The 14,549-nt window shown below is 38.6% G+C and overlaps 1 protein-coding gene across 1 annotated transcript; it reads right to left on the bottom strand.

Annotated features, from left to right (window-relative positions):
* Positions 1–400: 400 nt before the first annotated feature.
* On the bottom strand, positions 401–6,076 carry LOC121392082 (G protein-activated inward rectifier potassium channel 4-like). The gene is made up of 2 exons (XM_041523466.1): positions 4,623–6,076; positions 401–1,345 (listed from the first exon to the last, which is right to left on the bottom strand). The coding sequence occupies exon 1, from the start codon at positions 5,934–5,936 to the stop codon at positions 4,635–4,637; it is 1,302 nt and encodes a 433-aa protein (XP_041379400.1). The 5' UTR covers positions 5,937–6,076; the 3' UTR covers positions 401–1,345; positions 4,623–4,634.
* Between the last annotated feature and the right edge of the window lie 8,473 nt (positions 6,077–14,549).

Below are 14,549 nucleotides of genomic sequence, written 5' to 3'. Positions count from 1 at the left end.
GGGGAAGATTTGATCAAAGTGGCATGGGAATTGGACATTTGTAAAATCCAGAATCCCGTACCCACACATTCTAGTGTAAACCAGTGTTTCTGCCAGAAAGAAATGTTTGGGTATGGCGCTATGGAATTGAATGCAATCACAGTCAACAGGGAGTATGGAGGACCTCCCCTAGAAAGAAAATGGGTTAAGTTTAGGGTTAGAGTTAAGAAAATCATACAGTAATGATAAGAGTAATCAATTTTGTCAAAATGTTGTTGCCCGACTTTGAGGTTTTGCTCCAGCACTAGGAGGCAGTTGTCCTCAACCCCTGTCCCCCTGTCTCCCTGTCTCCCTGTCCCCCTGTCCCCCTGTCTAGTACGCTTATGTTTCTTGCTGTAGAGAGGAAGGCAAAACAACAAGAATCTGTTAATTGGCTTTATTCATAATATTTCATACATTTAACACATCATACATATTAACAAACCAAACTTAACCTATTTACTGAACAATTTAGAATCATCCTACTTAATTAAAAGTAATATTTATTTTTTAATAATTAACATGGATGTAGTGTTTTGTAAAAAAGGAGGGCGGTACAAGGAAAGGGAATGACGCAAACCGTGTGCTGACTGGAATATTGGTAGTAAAATACGCGATAGGCCAAGATGGTAAAATGTAATTCGCCAGCAAAAGAAGGTCTAAATCCACCGCCACATATATACTCAACAACGAAAGTTTAGCTAATGTTAAAAGAAATGGCATAGCATTTATAAATTAACCTATTTTTATTAATTAGTATTCTGAAATGTTTACCATTTACAAACAACATAAACTCATCAACCTTTGCCTTAACACAACAGGAGGACCTGGTTTTCTTTTAAGTTTATTCAACCATGGCACATTTAGACGTCATAAGAAATATTTGCTAAACTTTCGTTGTTGAGTATATACTAATGCACATTGATAGACATAACAGATGAGTTGTTTGAAGAAAGTGAGTAATGAATATTGCATAATACTGACATCCTGTATAAGAATACGTTAAATATGTAGTGGCAGACACATTGGGTAAACCACCTGACTTAAGGCTAGGGAGGGAGCGAGGGGGGGGGGGGGGGGGAGGGGATAGGAAGATGACAGTGTACTGGTTTCGTGTTCGAATACCGGCTCCAAAAATCGTGCATAAAATCATGATTGCTTTTAGCTATCTAGGGTTTGGTTACTATCTTCAGATATCTAGGGTTTGGTTACTATCTTCAGATATCTAGGGTTTGGTTACTATCTTCAGATATCTAGGGTTTGGTTACTATCTTCAGATATCCGCGTCGGCAAAATCCAGTTATAATCTCTTCATGCTCTTCATGACCTGTAAAGAAGAAAACATATTTTAATTTCATAATGTGTACTTTCGCTGTTTTTAATGAGACGGACAGGTTTTATTTAACGACGCACTCAACACATTTTATTTTACGGTTATATGGCGTCTGTTTTTAATGAGAAGATAAACATATATGCTGACCACAAACAAAATAAAAAAAATAAAAAAGGAAAAGAAAGAAAGAAAATTAAAAAAGGATTTAAAAGAAAATAAATAAGAAAAATGCCTACCCCCATCTCCCAAAATAAAACAAAACAAACAAACAAAACATTAAAAAACAAACAAAAGAACAAACAAACAAATACATAAAAAAAATAAAAAAATAAAAAATGAAACAGCGGTATTCTAATATTACAGGAAAACGAAGTAGTGAGATAAAAGAACAGTTTTATGATATCACTTAAAATTTAACTTTAAATGCAAACTCGTCAAGAAAATACTGAACAATAAATTTAGAAATTAGACGTCTTAAAAAAAAAATCACTGATCCCAACGGTATCTATATAGGTAGGGATGTGTACTTCATTGGTTTATTTATATTTATTTTCGTGCTTGCATCCAATTAAGTTTTAAGCACGCTGTTCTGGGCACACACCTCAGCTATCTGGGCTGTCTGTCCAGGGCAGTGGGTTAGTGATTATTTGTTAGTTATTAGTGAGCGAAAAGTCGGCGCAGTGGCCTTATACCTACCCTATGAGTCGCCGGTACCATCACATTATTTATATCTAACCCACGACTGGCACATAAAAGGCCGTGGTATGTGCTATTCTGTCTGTGGGATGATGCATATAAAATATCTCTTGCTACTAATGGAAAAATGTAGCGGGTTTCCTCTCTAAGACTATTTGTCAAAATTACCATATGTTTGACATCCAGTAGCCGATGATTAATAATCAATGTGCTCTAGTGGTGTCGTTAAACAAAAAACCTTTTTAATTTTTATATTTTTTTATATCTGACACATGGTATTTGCAATAGGTAGGGACAAGATCTAGCTCAATTGGTAGAGTGTTCGCTCACGGTGTTTGGGTCGAAGGATCGAGCCCACTCAGCGCACCCTTTCTTTTATCACCCCCCCCCCCCCCCCCCCCCGTCATTGGTATTTTGGTATCAAAGGCCATGGTACTATCAAAATCAAAGGACAACTATCTATCAACCGAATGTAAACTTAAAATGTTTGACTCAATGGTTCTGCCAGTTTTATTATATGGATGTGAAATATGGGGATATAAAAAAGTTGATTTATTTAGTTCTGTACAAATAAACTTTCTAAGACACATCATACCCGTTAAGAACGCAACACCAATATTTATGCTTTATGGAGAGTTAGGGAGAACGCCTGTCGAGTTAATTATATATAGAAGAATGGTATGTTACTGGGCGCGACTGATATCAGGAAAACAATCAAAATTGTCTACTCTTTTATACAAAATTATGTTAAATGACCACCGTACTAACGGAACTAACTAAACTGGATTAATACTGTTAAAAACACACTGAATAACTTGGGAATGGGTGATATCTGGATAAGACAATCTTTCATATCAGTAAATTGTCTCTCACAACAAATTAAACAAAGACAATGCGATCAGTATTTACAAACATGGAAAAATAACATATCACTGTCATCGAGAGGCAACACTTACCGATTATACAAAGAACAACTATTTCTCGAAAGCTATATCAATAAACTACCAGAAAAACTGTGGACAGCACTCTTAAAATTTAGAACGTCTAACCATTACCTACCCGTTGAAATTCAACGTTGGAATAATATACTCATAGAAGATAGAATTTGCACATTATGTAATGTAATAGACATTGGCGACGAGTTCCATTATCTTTTTATTTGCCATTTTTTCCATAATTCAAGAGTCCAGTTGCTACACCCATATTATTATACGCGACCAAGTACTTATAAATTTAGAGAACTAATGGAGAATAAACGAATTAGTACCCTAAAGAAATTATCATATTTCATAAATATAATAACTAATGAATTCAAACGCCCTTGACTACAAACACCATCAAAACCAAACATAATTAACAAAATACTATCATTATCCACTGCACCATATATAAGTTTAACAATCTATTCGTTTATAAGTACTTGAATACCCGTATATTTGTATTAAATATCTGTATTATTACATAATATATTGATGTGCGTGATTGTATATGTTTGTATATGTGTTTGTGTATGTATTGTTATTAATGTATTTACTGTCAACCATCTTGTCACGTGTATATAACAAAATGTTTATGTATATATTCCTCCTATGCCGTTGTGTAACGGCCCGAGTGTAAATAAAGTCTTGTCTTGTCTTGTCTTGCTATTACATCTGAACTACGTGTCGGAATTATCAAATGTTTGGTATCCAACAGACGATGATTAATTAATCGATGTGCTCTAGTGGTGTTGATAAACAAACCAAACTAGAGCATGCGATTAGAAATCCGCTGCTCATTATTAGCCTATTCTTATTATTAAGATTCCTTTAGATTTCAGCAGGTGATATATTGCTGTAGGGATAATAAATATTAAATTTTCGCCATGAATAGTACAGTTATATAAAAATGCCACGACGGGTTCATGCAAAGTATAATACAGTTACCCCACTCATGTTCAGAACTCTTGTCAAAAAAAACCCAAGTTGTTGGGACTATTCCGAGTTTGTAGCCATGGTAACATATGTTTTTGCAAATAATTATTAAAATTACAACACATTTACATTTCTTGCTTAGAATAGTAATATGTTCATTGTATTTCTGATGTTTCTTTTAATCTTAATGTCATTCTATATTTCCAGTAGATAATTGGTTTATTTTGCTTGTAATGATTTCGAACATATCAGTTTATTTGATAAAAAATGTGTCAAAATTAATTCCAAATGTATTTATCGCTATAATGTTTTGTATTTAAATATAAAATATTTAACAATTTTCTTTACATATATGGATTACAAGTAATTAATCCATTGTCTACTTCAATGACCACAAGCTCAAAGTACTTCCTTTAAATGATACACAGCATCAGTTGATGAAACAAAGCAGCAAATAACAGGCGCATATGGGTTGGGGAGGATGGGAACGAAATCCCCCTACTCCCATCGAATTTTCCTTTTATTCAATATATTTTTTCGGAGGAGCATAGCCAGACCCCCCTTAAAAAAGTCGCTCGTCATTGTCTAGAGCCCCTGCACCCTTCCTTGCACTCGCGCTTGAACAAATACCGCAACGCTAAAAAGTAAAACTTTAAACTTACATAGCCTCGTATCTAGACCTCCTCCTCTGTTTCCTCGTTTGCTAAAAGTGCAGCTCCGCTCGTGCTGTCTGGCAGACGATGGGTGGTCGTGGCTCCCTCTTCAGCAGACTGATTAAAATGCAGGTCATATCTCGGGTTTGGCGTCAATGCCTGCCTAATTTTCGCTTCAGCTCGAACTTTGTCGGGATTGTCAGGTTCCGTCTCACCGTTTTCCAACTTTGATAGTTCCAGGCCACTGTGGCGTAAATTCTGGCAATAAATGACATCATTGAAGCCCGAGAAATCAATATGCCAGCGCCTTAGTCCAATATCATACTCCTCCACCCTCTCGAACCTGTGTCCCCAGAGGATTTCCTTCGGCGTGTACGATGTCCGGGCCTGGCAACACTCGCCAGTGGCTTCTACAGTTCCCTCCAAGAAGACGAGGATCTCGTAGTTCTCAGAACACATGTCCGCTGGTTTCACGTCCCAGAGAGGACTCTCCTCCGTGATCCTGTGGGTCAGAATCAACGGCCAAAGCAGGAAGATCCTATCACCCATTCCATTGGCTTCAAATTCTAGTTCATGCTGATACAAAGGATATGTGTATCCTTCTTCGGTCCTGTGCCTCCGGATTAGCATCGCCGTGATGTGAGCGTCCACGAGATGACTCTTTCTGAGGTCGCCAATACGCACCTGCAAGCACAGCCCGCCATCTTCTTTGCAGATGATGGCCTGCTTGCTGAACATGATAGTGTTGGCGCGGTACTTCGGTCGAGCCAACTTGACAAAGATGAACCCGAGAAGCAGAGTCTCTAAGAAGAAGCCTATGGTGACTTGGAGATAGATGAGGGGAAGACTCCCCACGCACTCCGCGTTTGGGTACGCGAATCCGTACCCGATGGTCGTCTGCGTTTCTATGGAGAAGAGAAGAGCGGCTGGGAAGGAATCGATGCCCATCAGACACGGCTCGTGGTGAGGGTTGCCAATGTTGTCGAAATCGCCATTGTTGTAAGCCATCCACCACCACAGGAAGGCGAATATCAAGTAGCAGACAAGGAAAACGTTGAAAAGCACAGCTACCGCATACCGCCATGGTAGATCAACGAGAGAGATGTAAATATCTGCAAAGTACCTCTGTCTGTATTCGCTAAGACCCCGGTAATCTACGCGATAGCCTCCTGCCTTCTTCATCAACGCATTTCGTTTGTCTTCTTTCTCATCTCCACGACAGCACAAAACATTCTTAAAACAGTTCATGAATTTGCTTTGTTGGCGCTCAGCCTTAATTTTTGATAACACGTGCGTAGGTTCTGTTGCAAATTCCACATTCATTTTGTTTTTTTTACAGCTATTCTTATCGTCTGTCTAAACTACTTTTCTACTGTTGCTTCATCATCACTGAACGATATTGCTAAAACTAGATTTTGTTTTCGACCTAATTTCCGTAAAGGAAATACATGCAGCCGATTAACGTGTCCAGATGTCGTCTGCTTTTCTGGAGTGATTGAGAAAATGGCTTCCGGCGTTTCAAATTGAGACACAAAACGTGTCACAAAATAATACATAATGACTGATTATATTTTACCTGTGAACATATCTTAGATCATCGTGTACCACCAATTGGACGTGATGATGAGCCGCCTATTCGCTCCTTGATTGATCGAGCCATTGTTCACGCTAAACAGACACGATACAGATCCTGGGGCAAAATGTTAACAGCCATTAGAAACGCATTATCCCCTGGCTATATGTGATGATGTATGTATTCGGGGGAGGGGGCTAACTGAGATCGAGAGCGCAAAGCAAAGTTTCTAGAGGGTTCAGGGGTATGCTCCCTCGTAAAATTTTGAAATTAGATGTCTTAAAATGCAATTTCCTGCATTCTACAAGTAAAATGCATCTCTGCCTTAATATTTGATACCAATAATATTTTTTATTCAGAATTATTGAGGGGAGGGGGAGGATAGAGCCCCCCAGCTCTGCCGTGCCTGAACTGTACTGAAAATATGAGACCGGTGACATCAGAACGTGATATAATATGGTGTATTTCTCGTTCCAGTCAATGCTCCACAACTGGTGTAACAATGGCCATGGTATCCTACCTGTGGGATGGTGCATATGAAAAATCCATTGCTGCCAACAGGAAAGAGTAGCCTATTGCGATTCATTATCTGTGTGGGCCGTAACCATATATCCGAAGCAATACAACTGTAGATAAAATGTGTTGAGTACGTTGCTAAATAAAACAATCCTTCCTTCCTTCTGCATTTGTCAAAATCACGATTTGGTATATATTTTGCAATAGATTACATTTCAAAATCACTCTTCTTGATTTGAAGTAGCTGCTTCAAGTTTCATACGCCACAATTACGCGTTATTCACAGCTAAAAGGAACAGGATCTCTCAATGATGAATTGTCCACACGCCAAGTGGCCAAAACATTCACATGTAATTGCCACACTTCCACCATTGTCAGATTGTCAGAACGCTTTCAGCAAATTGGCAACTAACGTGAGACCATGTGTTTCGACCGCTATTCATTGTCATCATATATACCTGATACGTTTGGCGGAAAGTTTCCATCCAGTAATATGAACACAAGCCACCATTCGTGGAACAAGGGAATTCAACATATGGGCGTATGGGGACTCTTTGATTTAGAGGGGCTGGAGGGGTTGATTTGCCCGAAATTCTACACAGATAAAAACTGCCCGAATTTTCCCCCACTGTTTTCCCACTGTTTTGCCCGAATTTGGGGGGGGGGGGGGGGGGGAGGGGGTCGTACGCCCATGATTCAACAGTCCGAAAAAACATACAACGTCGATTAAGGAATCGATGATTACAAAAACATTGATCCAATATTTACACAGATATTGATATGGCAATGGCGAAGGGCATAGTGACGAAAGTAAAGTTAAAGTTTGTTTTGTTTAACAAAACCACTAGAGCACATTGATTTATTTATCATCGGCTATTGGATGTCAAAAATTTGGTAATTTAGAAATTTAGTCGTGGAGAGGAAACCCGCTACACTTTTCCATTCGTAGCAAGGGATCTTTCATATGCACCATCCCACAGACAGGATAGCACATACCACGGCCTTGATATGCCAGTCGTGGTGCATTGGCTGGAACGAGAAATAGCTCAATGGGCTCACCGACGGGGATCGAGCAGAGGGCAGAGTTGATATCAAGACAAGACAAGAATTTATTACACTCAGGCCGGACTTTACGGCATATGAGGACATGTGTTCAATGGTAGGACATGGTTTACAGGAGCAAAAATTGTAGTAGTAGAGATATAATACAAATGCGAAAATCAGTAAATGTGATATTTTATCAATGGTATATAAATATAGCTTATGATGTAATAAATAATATGTTATATGTTTGTTACATATAAACTTACGGCTTGTTAAATCTATTCATGATTTCTTTTATTAGTTTGCATGTATTTTTTAAATAACTAATTCTGTGGGTATTCATTAATTTATTATACTTTAATGTACTTGGTTTAACATAGAAATATGGTTTCAAAAGTAGTTTGCGGATATCTGTTTAAGCGTTCACGTGGAGAATGTTACGCTGATTACTGTTTTCAGCAAATTACCGTCTGGCGTGGCAGAAGTGTTATATGAGTGGGGAGGGATTAGTATTCACGACAGAACACCGAGCCTCCACCCGTTTTCTTTGTGTTACAACCCATACATTACATTATGGATATCAACGTCGCCACACGTTGCAAAATACAACCCTATACTGTTCAACACAGTCTGAAAGTACGAACTCTATATAGCAGAAAGCCTTTTGTATGTTACACATTCGTTGGAGAGAACACGGTGTTATTTTTTTTATACAACATAGCAATATCACACATGTAGGTGTTTAAGGTAAGAACTTCCGATTAGTTGCCTCACGGCGATGTTCCGGACGCCAAATCCACACGGACCAATGAAATGAATGCAACCGAAACCAAGTATTTCTATGACATATAACTTAATTGTTCAAGCACGAATGCAACCTAAATAAGATGGCAAAGACGTTTAAAAGATATTCTACCATGACTTTAAAAAATACTCGATCCTGATTGCTCTATTAAACCTACGTTAACCTACCTCTAATTTAATTAGTTCGCTTTACTCGCGTTAGGAATATGAATCTGTTTGTGAACAACGGTAACAGCTACGTTTGACATTAGAACGCTAATGGAATTTTCTATTCATATATAGGGGATCCACCCCGAATGGTTTGAGGACGATATGGAACGCGTTCGGTTTTAAATGACAATTAGCGTTATTAAATGCACGTTAACCTACCTCAAAAATGAAATGAGATATGTTTATCTCCTAATTGAACCTGGTTTTTGAAGCTATGCAGGAATAACAATACTTCACTCGTGTCCGTTAAATACCATGGATGTCTCATACAACTGGCAGTGTAGAAACATAACCAACTCACTTTTGCTCGTTAGATGTGTGTTTTTGAAACAACTCGTTATAAAGATAATTAAGTGGTATTGAATGACCACTCATATAGTACTCTCTATGTCCTACCAAGATTATTTCTGTCTTGACCTGTCATGGAGGTATCTGGAATAAAAGGCGAAAGAAGCTTTTCGCTAAAACATCACACAGTAATCTTCATTAATATGGGTTCCTTTGACAGAAGATATGATATCAATTTTCCCAGGCTGTCGTCACGTGATTAATATTTTCTCTACGAAGATATGTACTGCAGTGTTAAATGCAGATAAGATCATTAATATACACGCTGCTGACATCTTGTATTGAAGTTATTTGCGTGTGTTATATTTACAGAGGCGGATCGGGGGGGGGGGGGGGGGGGGGGGGGGGGGGAGGGCCACGCCCCCTAATATGATTATATATTCATTTTCAGTTTTTTTTTAGGATCACCCTCTAGACTCCCCCCGAAGTTCTCTTGGCCTCATGTCATTGCCCCCCCCCCCCAAAAAAAAAAAAAAAAAAACATTAAAAAAAAAAAATATATATATATTTTCTGGATCCGCCACTGCCCTCTATCCGTTTTGTTAATTAAAGCCATCTGCTTCTAAATGTCTCACTGCAGTTTGTTTTAGAAGTTTTTAATGTGTTCATATATTTGTGTTGCTTCACTCCCGTTTTATTGGGTCCAGTGGTAAAGCGCTGCCTTGATACGTGGTCTGTTTATGATCGATTCCTGTAGTGGGCACATTGGGTTATTGATAGTTTCGGCAACTGCTTCACAATTGCCGTACCATTGGCCGTGGTGTGTACTATCCTGTCTGTGGGATAGTGCGTATAAAAGTTCACTTGCTGCTAATTAATAAAAAAGAGTATCCCGTGGAGTAGCAGCAGCGGGTTTCCTCTCTAGTTACCTTTGTGATCCTTAACCATATGTCCGACTTCATATAATCGCAATTAATATGTGCTGAGTGCGTCTTTCTTTCTTTTTTCTGTTTTAGTGACATATCATTATATCATTGCAATATGCATTTTAGAAATGGACAGTAATACTGTTTCATATCCGTTTCATATTGTGTGACTGCTAACGTGAATTTTGGGAAAGGCAGAGTTCGACAAATCCGCTAGCCCGACGCCCGTGGCTAGTGGTTTTTAAGTTCGGGCTAGTGAGAAATGCAAAACCACTAGCCCGTTTAATAAATTTGATTGTGACGTTTGTCATCGAATAATATCAACAACGCAATCAGTATATAATAATAATCCACTTGAGCTAGGTCTGCAAACTGCAGTAACATGCTATCTCTACATCGTCACAGTTAAGCGTGTCTTGTTTACTTTCCCTTTCAAGTTTCTGGCACAGGAAATAAGTCTAATGACATGCGTGTTTTGATTGGTTGGACACTCACGTGGTAGTTAATCTCGCACATATGTTTTAGGCTAAGAACTTGGAAATCACCAATCGCGACGACAGGTTAATCTCAATCAAGTAAACCCCAGCCATGCTTTGAATTTCAGTGTTTGTTTTATTTCCGAAAGGCCAAACAAAAATAACATTCACATTAAGGATTTAGAGGGTTTTATTTTGCGTGGGGATGGGATTAAGAGTGCAGTAGAGTGGAGTGGACATTTTAAGTGACTTATCAAACTTAATTATTACTATGAGTGGTCGCTAGTGACGTAGTCCTACATTATTTCACAACTACGTCATATTAAAATATTAGTATAAAGCTCTACTTAGAACCAGTATTAAATGTACACAAACATTTTCCCATCCAAAACACCCGTCGGTGGGCCCATTGGGCTATTTTTTGTTCCAGCCAGTGCACCACGACTGGTATATCAAAGGCTGTACTACCCTGTCTGTGGGATGGTGCATATAAAAGAACACTTGCTGCTTATCGAAAAGAGTAGCCCATGAAGTGGCGACAGCGGGTTTCCTCTCTCAATTCGATTCTGTAAATTGTTCGCTAGGAGTTAAAAATGTTTGTGAATACAAACTTGCTTCAAATGAATTAAAAAACCCTCCAAAACAGTGTGTTTACAAACAAAACAAAACAAACAAACAAACAAACAAACAAACAAACAAAAAGAAAGAAAACAATAAAAGAAAGGGGAAAATAGTATAGTATAGGCTCTGGGGGGTTGTTCGCGTACATTTTTCTTTTAGAGAGTTAACTAAAATTTCCTTGTTCTATATGCCAAGGCCTTCAGAAAAAGTTTGGGTAACACTTCCAGGTTAAGTACGTTTTCTCAGCAGAGCCCAAATATGGTGTTTGGTTGGCCGCCAAAAGGCTACAATGACGATATTGAGGTTTTATGCAATAAATAATTATCTGACACCATTAGATGATTAATTTTGATTTATTTCAATTGTTTGGGTGTTACTAATTATGTTTTAGCATGATTCATTGCCATAAACCTGGGTTGAGGGTACAAAATTACCATATTTTACATAATTTTACTCGGAAATCGCTTTCGATTTGAAAGTAGCTCAAAGTCCAATCGCTTCTCAGTCCACCAATATTGTAAATAAAGTTCCACAAATTGGCCAAAAGTTTCTTCATTAAGTGTTGTGAGCATTACTGTTTTCATTTTGACACCTAGGCTTACTGGATGATACCCATGGGGCCCATAGTATCCCTACCCCCTAAAATACACATTTTTTTATGGCATTTGATCAAATGAACATATCTTTTGAAATAAGTGTCATAGGAAGTTAATCTTTTTGTCTATAAATATGCTTTTGATCTCAAGAATTGATTAGCACCATTTGTTTTTAATTTTGGGATTTGGCCTAATTAACATAATTCCAAGATGGCTGCCAAAATGGCCACCGAAATACAATAATTGAAGAAATTACAAAATTAAGAAAATTGTAGATTGCAGAACAAAACAGATAATAGAAGCACTCGTTTCCATGCTGTCCGCCATCTCCCTAATACAGGTTATTAGTATGACAGCAACGGCACTGCGAGATATGAACTGCATTATCTGTCATAACAAATCACATAAACAACGGTATACCAAATTTCGCATCAGTGAATTCAAACGTGCTTCAACGTTTCTTGCTGCAACTAACTTCTTTCAAGATGATGTCTTCATCCGAACATGTGACCTTAAAGATCCACATTCTGTGTTTGGAGCAAATCTATATTACCACAATGAATGCATGATTAAATACATCTATAAATATGAGTCACGCTCCAAGTGTCCGTCAAACAGCTGGCTTGGAGTAAAAGTATGCCAGAGCTGGAGGAAGGACTGAAAAATGCCAAGGTGTTATGAGCTGACAAGTTGAATAGTATTGATGCTCAGTGTAACTTCCGCCACAGAGATGTGAAAATATGTTTTATTAACCAGTTTGGTAGTGAGATTGATTTCACATATCCTGATGTTTCGCGCAAATCAATGATGGTATTCAGAGTGTCAGTAATGCTGCAAATGTGTTAGCTGATGGTATTCGCTCTGTTGACCCTGTACAAGTATGTGCTAGCTTGATTAGGATGTCCCTTGATGATTATAATTTTGGTCTTGAAGATAGCTTTTGTGATGCTCAAGATCTAAAACTTGCATGTAATTCTATGAATATCCCTGATCCTGTACTTACGTTTTTTGGGTTTTTGTACAATTTCAATCCTGAAAGCTATAAAAAAGCAGCAGAAGCAGTTATAACAAAGAGCATGCTTGCTGCTCACCGGGAAGAAGAAGATGATGATGAAGATGGAATTGACTACAGAGAAGCAAATGGAAACCTCTCTACACGACGTTGCAGAAAGGTACAGTCTATTTAACAAGTCATGTATTATATGCACCACTGTGGGAAAAAGAGAACACCCATGCACATTATGAATGCCGAATCTATTCATCGTCTTGGACGTGGAGGCAAAATTGTTACCACAATATTAAACCACGAAGGACTTGCACTCAGCTATACAGAGCTGCGTAGATACCAACATGACCTCGCATCTTTCACAGTACAGCACAATCAAAATCGTGTTGCACTACCAAGTCACTTCGATCCTGAGCAGTTCACCTCTGGTGCCATTGACAACTGGGATCATGAGGGGTCAAGTGTCTCAATACATGATACAGTGACTGTGCTTTACCAAGATAAACCCCCTTCAGTGACATGAAAACCCAAGATATCTGAAACAAATGTCTCACATGGGTCACAGTCTTTTAAGGAAATCCTACCTTGTCAAATGCTCTCAGATTTCCACAGATCAGCACGTCATCCTGACATCGCTGCATCATACAAAGTGAATGACCACTCCTACAAATCTGTAAAAGCTGATACAGCTAAGTTAAAGGATACCACCTGGTCCCTGACCCGCCTAGATCTCACGCAAAATGAAGTCACCATTTATCCTCAATCACAAATGATTCCATTTTTGGGTGCAAGCAATTCTGTTTGGACTGAAGAGAACATTCCAGTGAAGATTCTTGCATTCTTGCCTGTTCTGCCTTATCCTGTCACTGAATATGCAACAGTTTATTCTGCAATGAAGAATGTTATGGCAATTGGTTCACAGTTAATTCAAACAGAAATTCCAATGTATTGCGACGAGGCAGTATACTGTATTGTCAGGGAAATTCAAATGATGCTACCTCAAACATTATGCAATTTAGTCCCAGTTATGGGAACATTTCACTTACTCAAAACTGTTCTAAATGCAACGGAAAAGCACTAGATGGAAGTGGAGCTGACATCATTTGGTTGCAGGCTGGTGTCTTTGGTCCAACCATCATCCAAAACTCAATTCTCAATGGAGGTCATTATAGCCGTTCTCTAGAAGGCATGCAATATCTTGCTGAAACATTCAAACGTCTTCTTTACAAAGAATTCTTTACTGAGAAAGGTATCGAGTCATATGCATCAGAGCTTGCCATCATGACAAAGCTCAAATCAAGTGTCATAGATAACAAGGTAAGTGACAGTCAGAAGTATATGGCAAAGTTTGCAACTGAATCCAGCAAACTGACTGCAGATCTGAATAGCTTCATCGAAACGCGGTCAGCTTCAAATGAGAACTTCAAATTCTGGACTGAATTCCTACGTATGATGGATGTGGTACACGATCTGTTGAGAGCTGATCGCGAAGGGATATGGGAGCTCCATCTTGATGCTGTGCAACGTGCTCTTTATCGGTTTGCTGCATTTGATTGTACCAACTACCTGATCTGGTGCTCTGTATATCTAGAAGACATGCGACGCCTGCCTCAAACTGCATCATCTGTCTATGAGAACTTCTCTAATGGGAATGTTTCTATCAAAAACAAAACTGGCCGCTTTACTGCTGTAGGTGGTGACCAGAAATTAGAGCAGAGCATCAAACTTTCATCTAAATGCAGTGACGGAGTAATCGGACACGCCAGGCAGAAGCAGTTTGTTGCTCAATGGGACCCGATTTACCATGCAAAGATGGCAGTGAAGAATCTGCATCGTGAATACGCTGGCATGCTGGAGAGCACACATGATTCATATA

The sequence above is a fragment of the Gigantopelta aegis genome, chromosome 3, assembly GCF_016097555.1.
Source record: "Gigantopelta aegis isolate Gae_Host chromosome 3, Gae_host_genome, whole genome shotgun sequence".
NCBI lineage: Eukaryota > Metazoa > Mollusca > Gastropoda > Neomphalida > Peltospiridae > Gigantopelta > Gigantopelta aegis.
The sequence above is the reverse complement of the archived record's forward strand: the minus strand, read 5'-3'. Positions and strand labels throughout refer to the sequence as shown.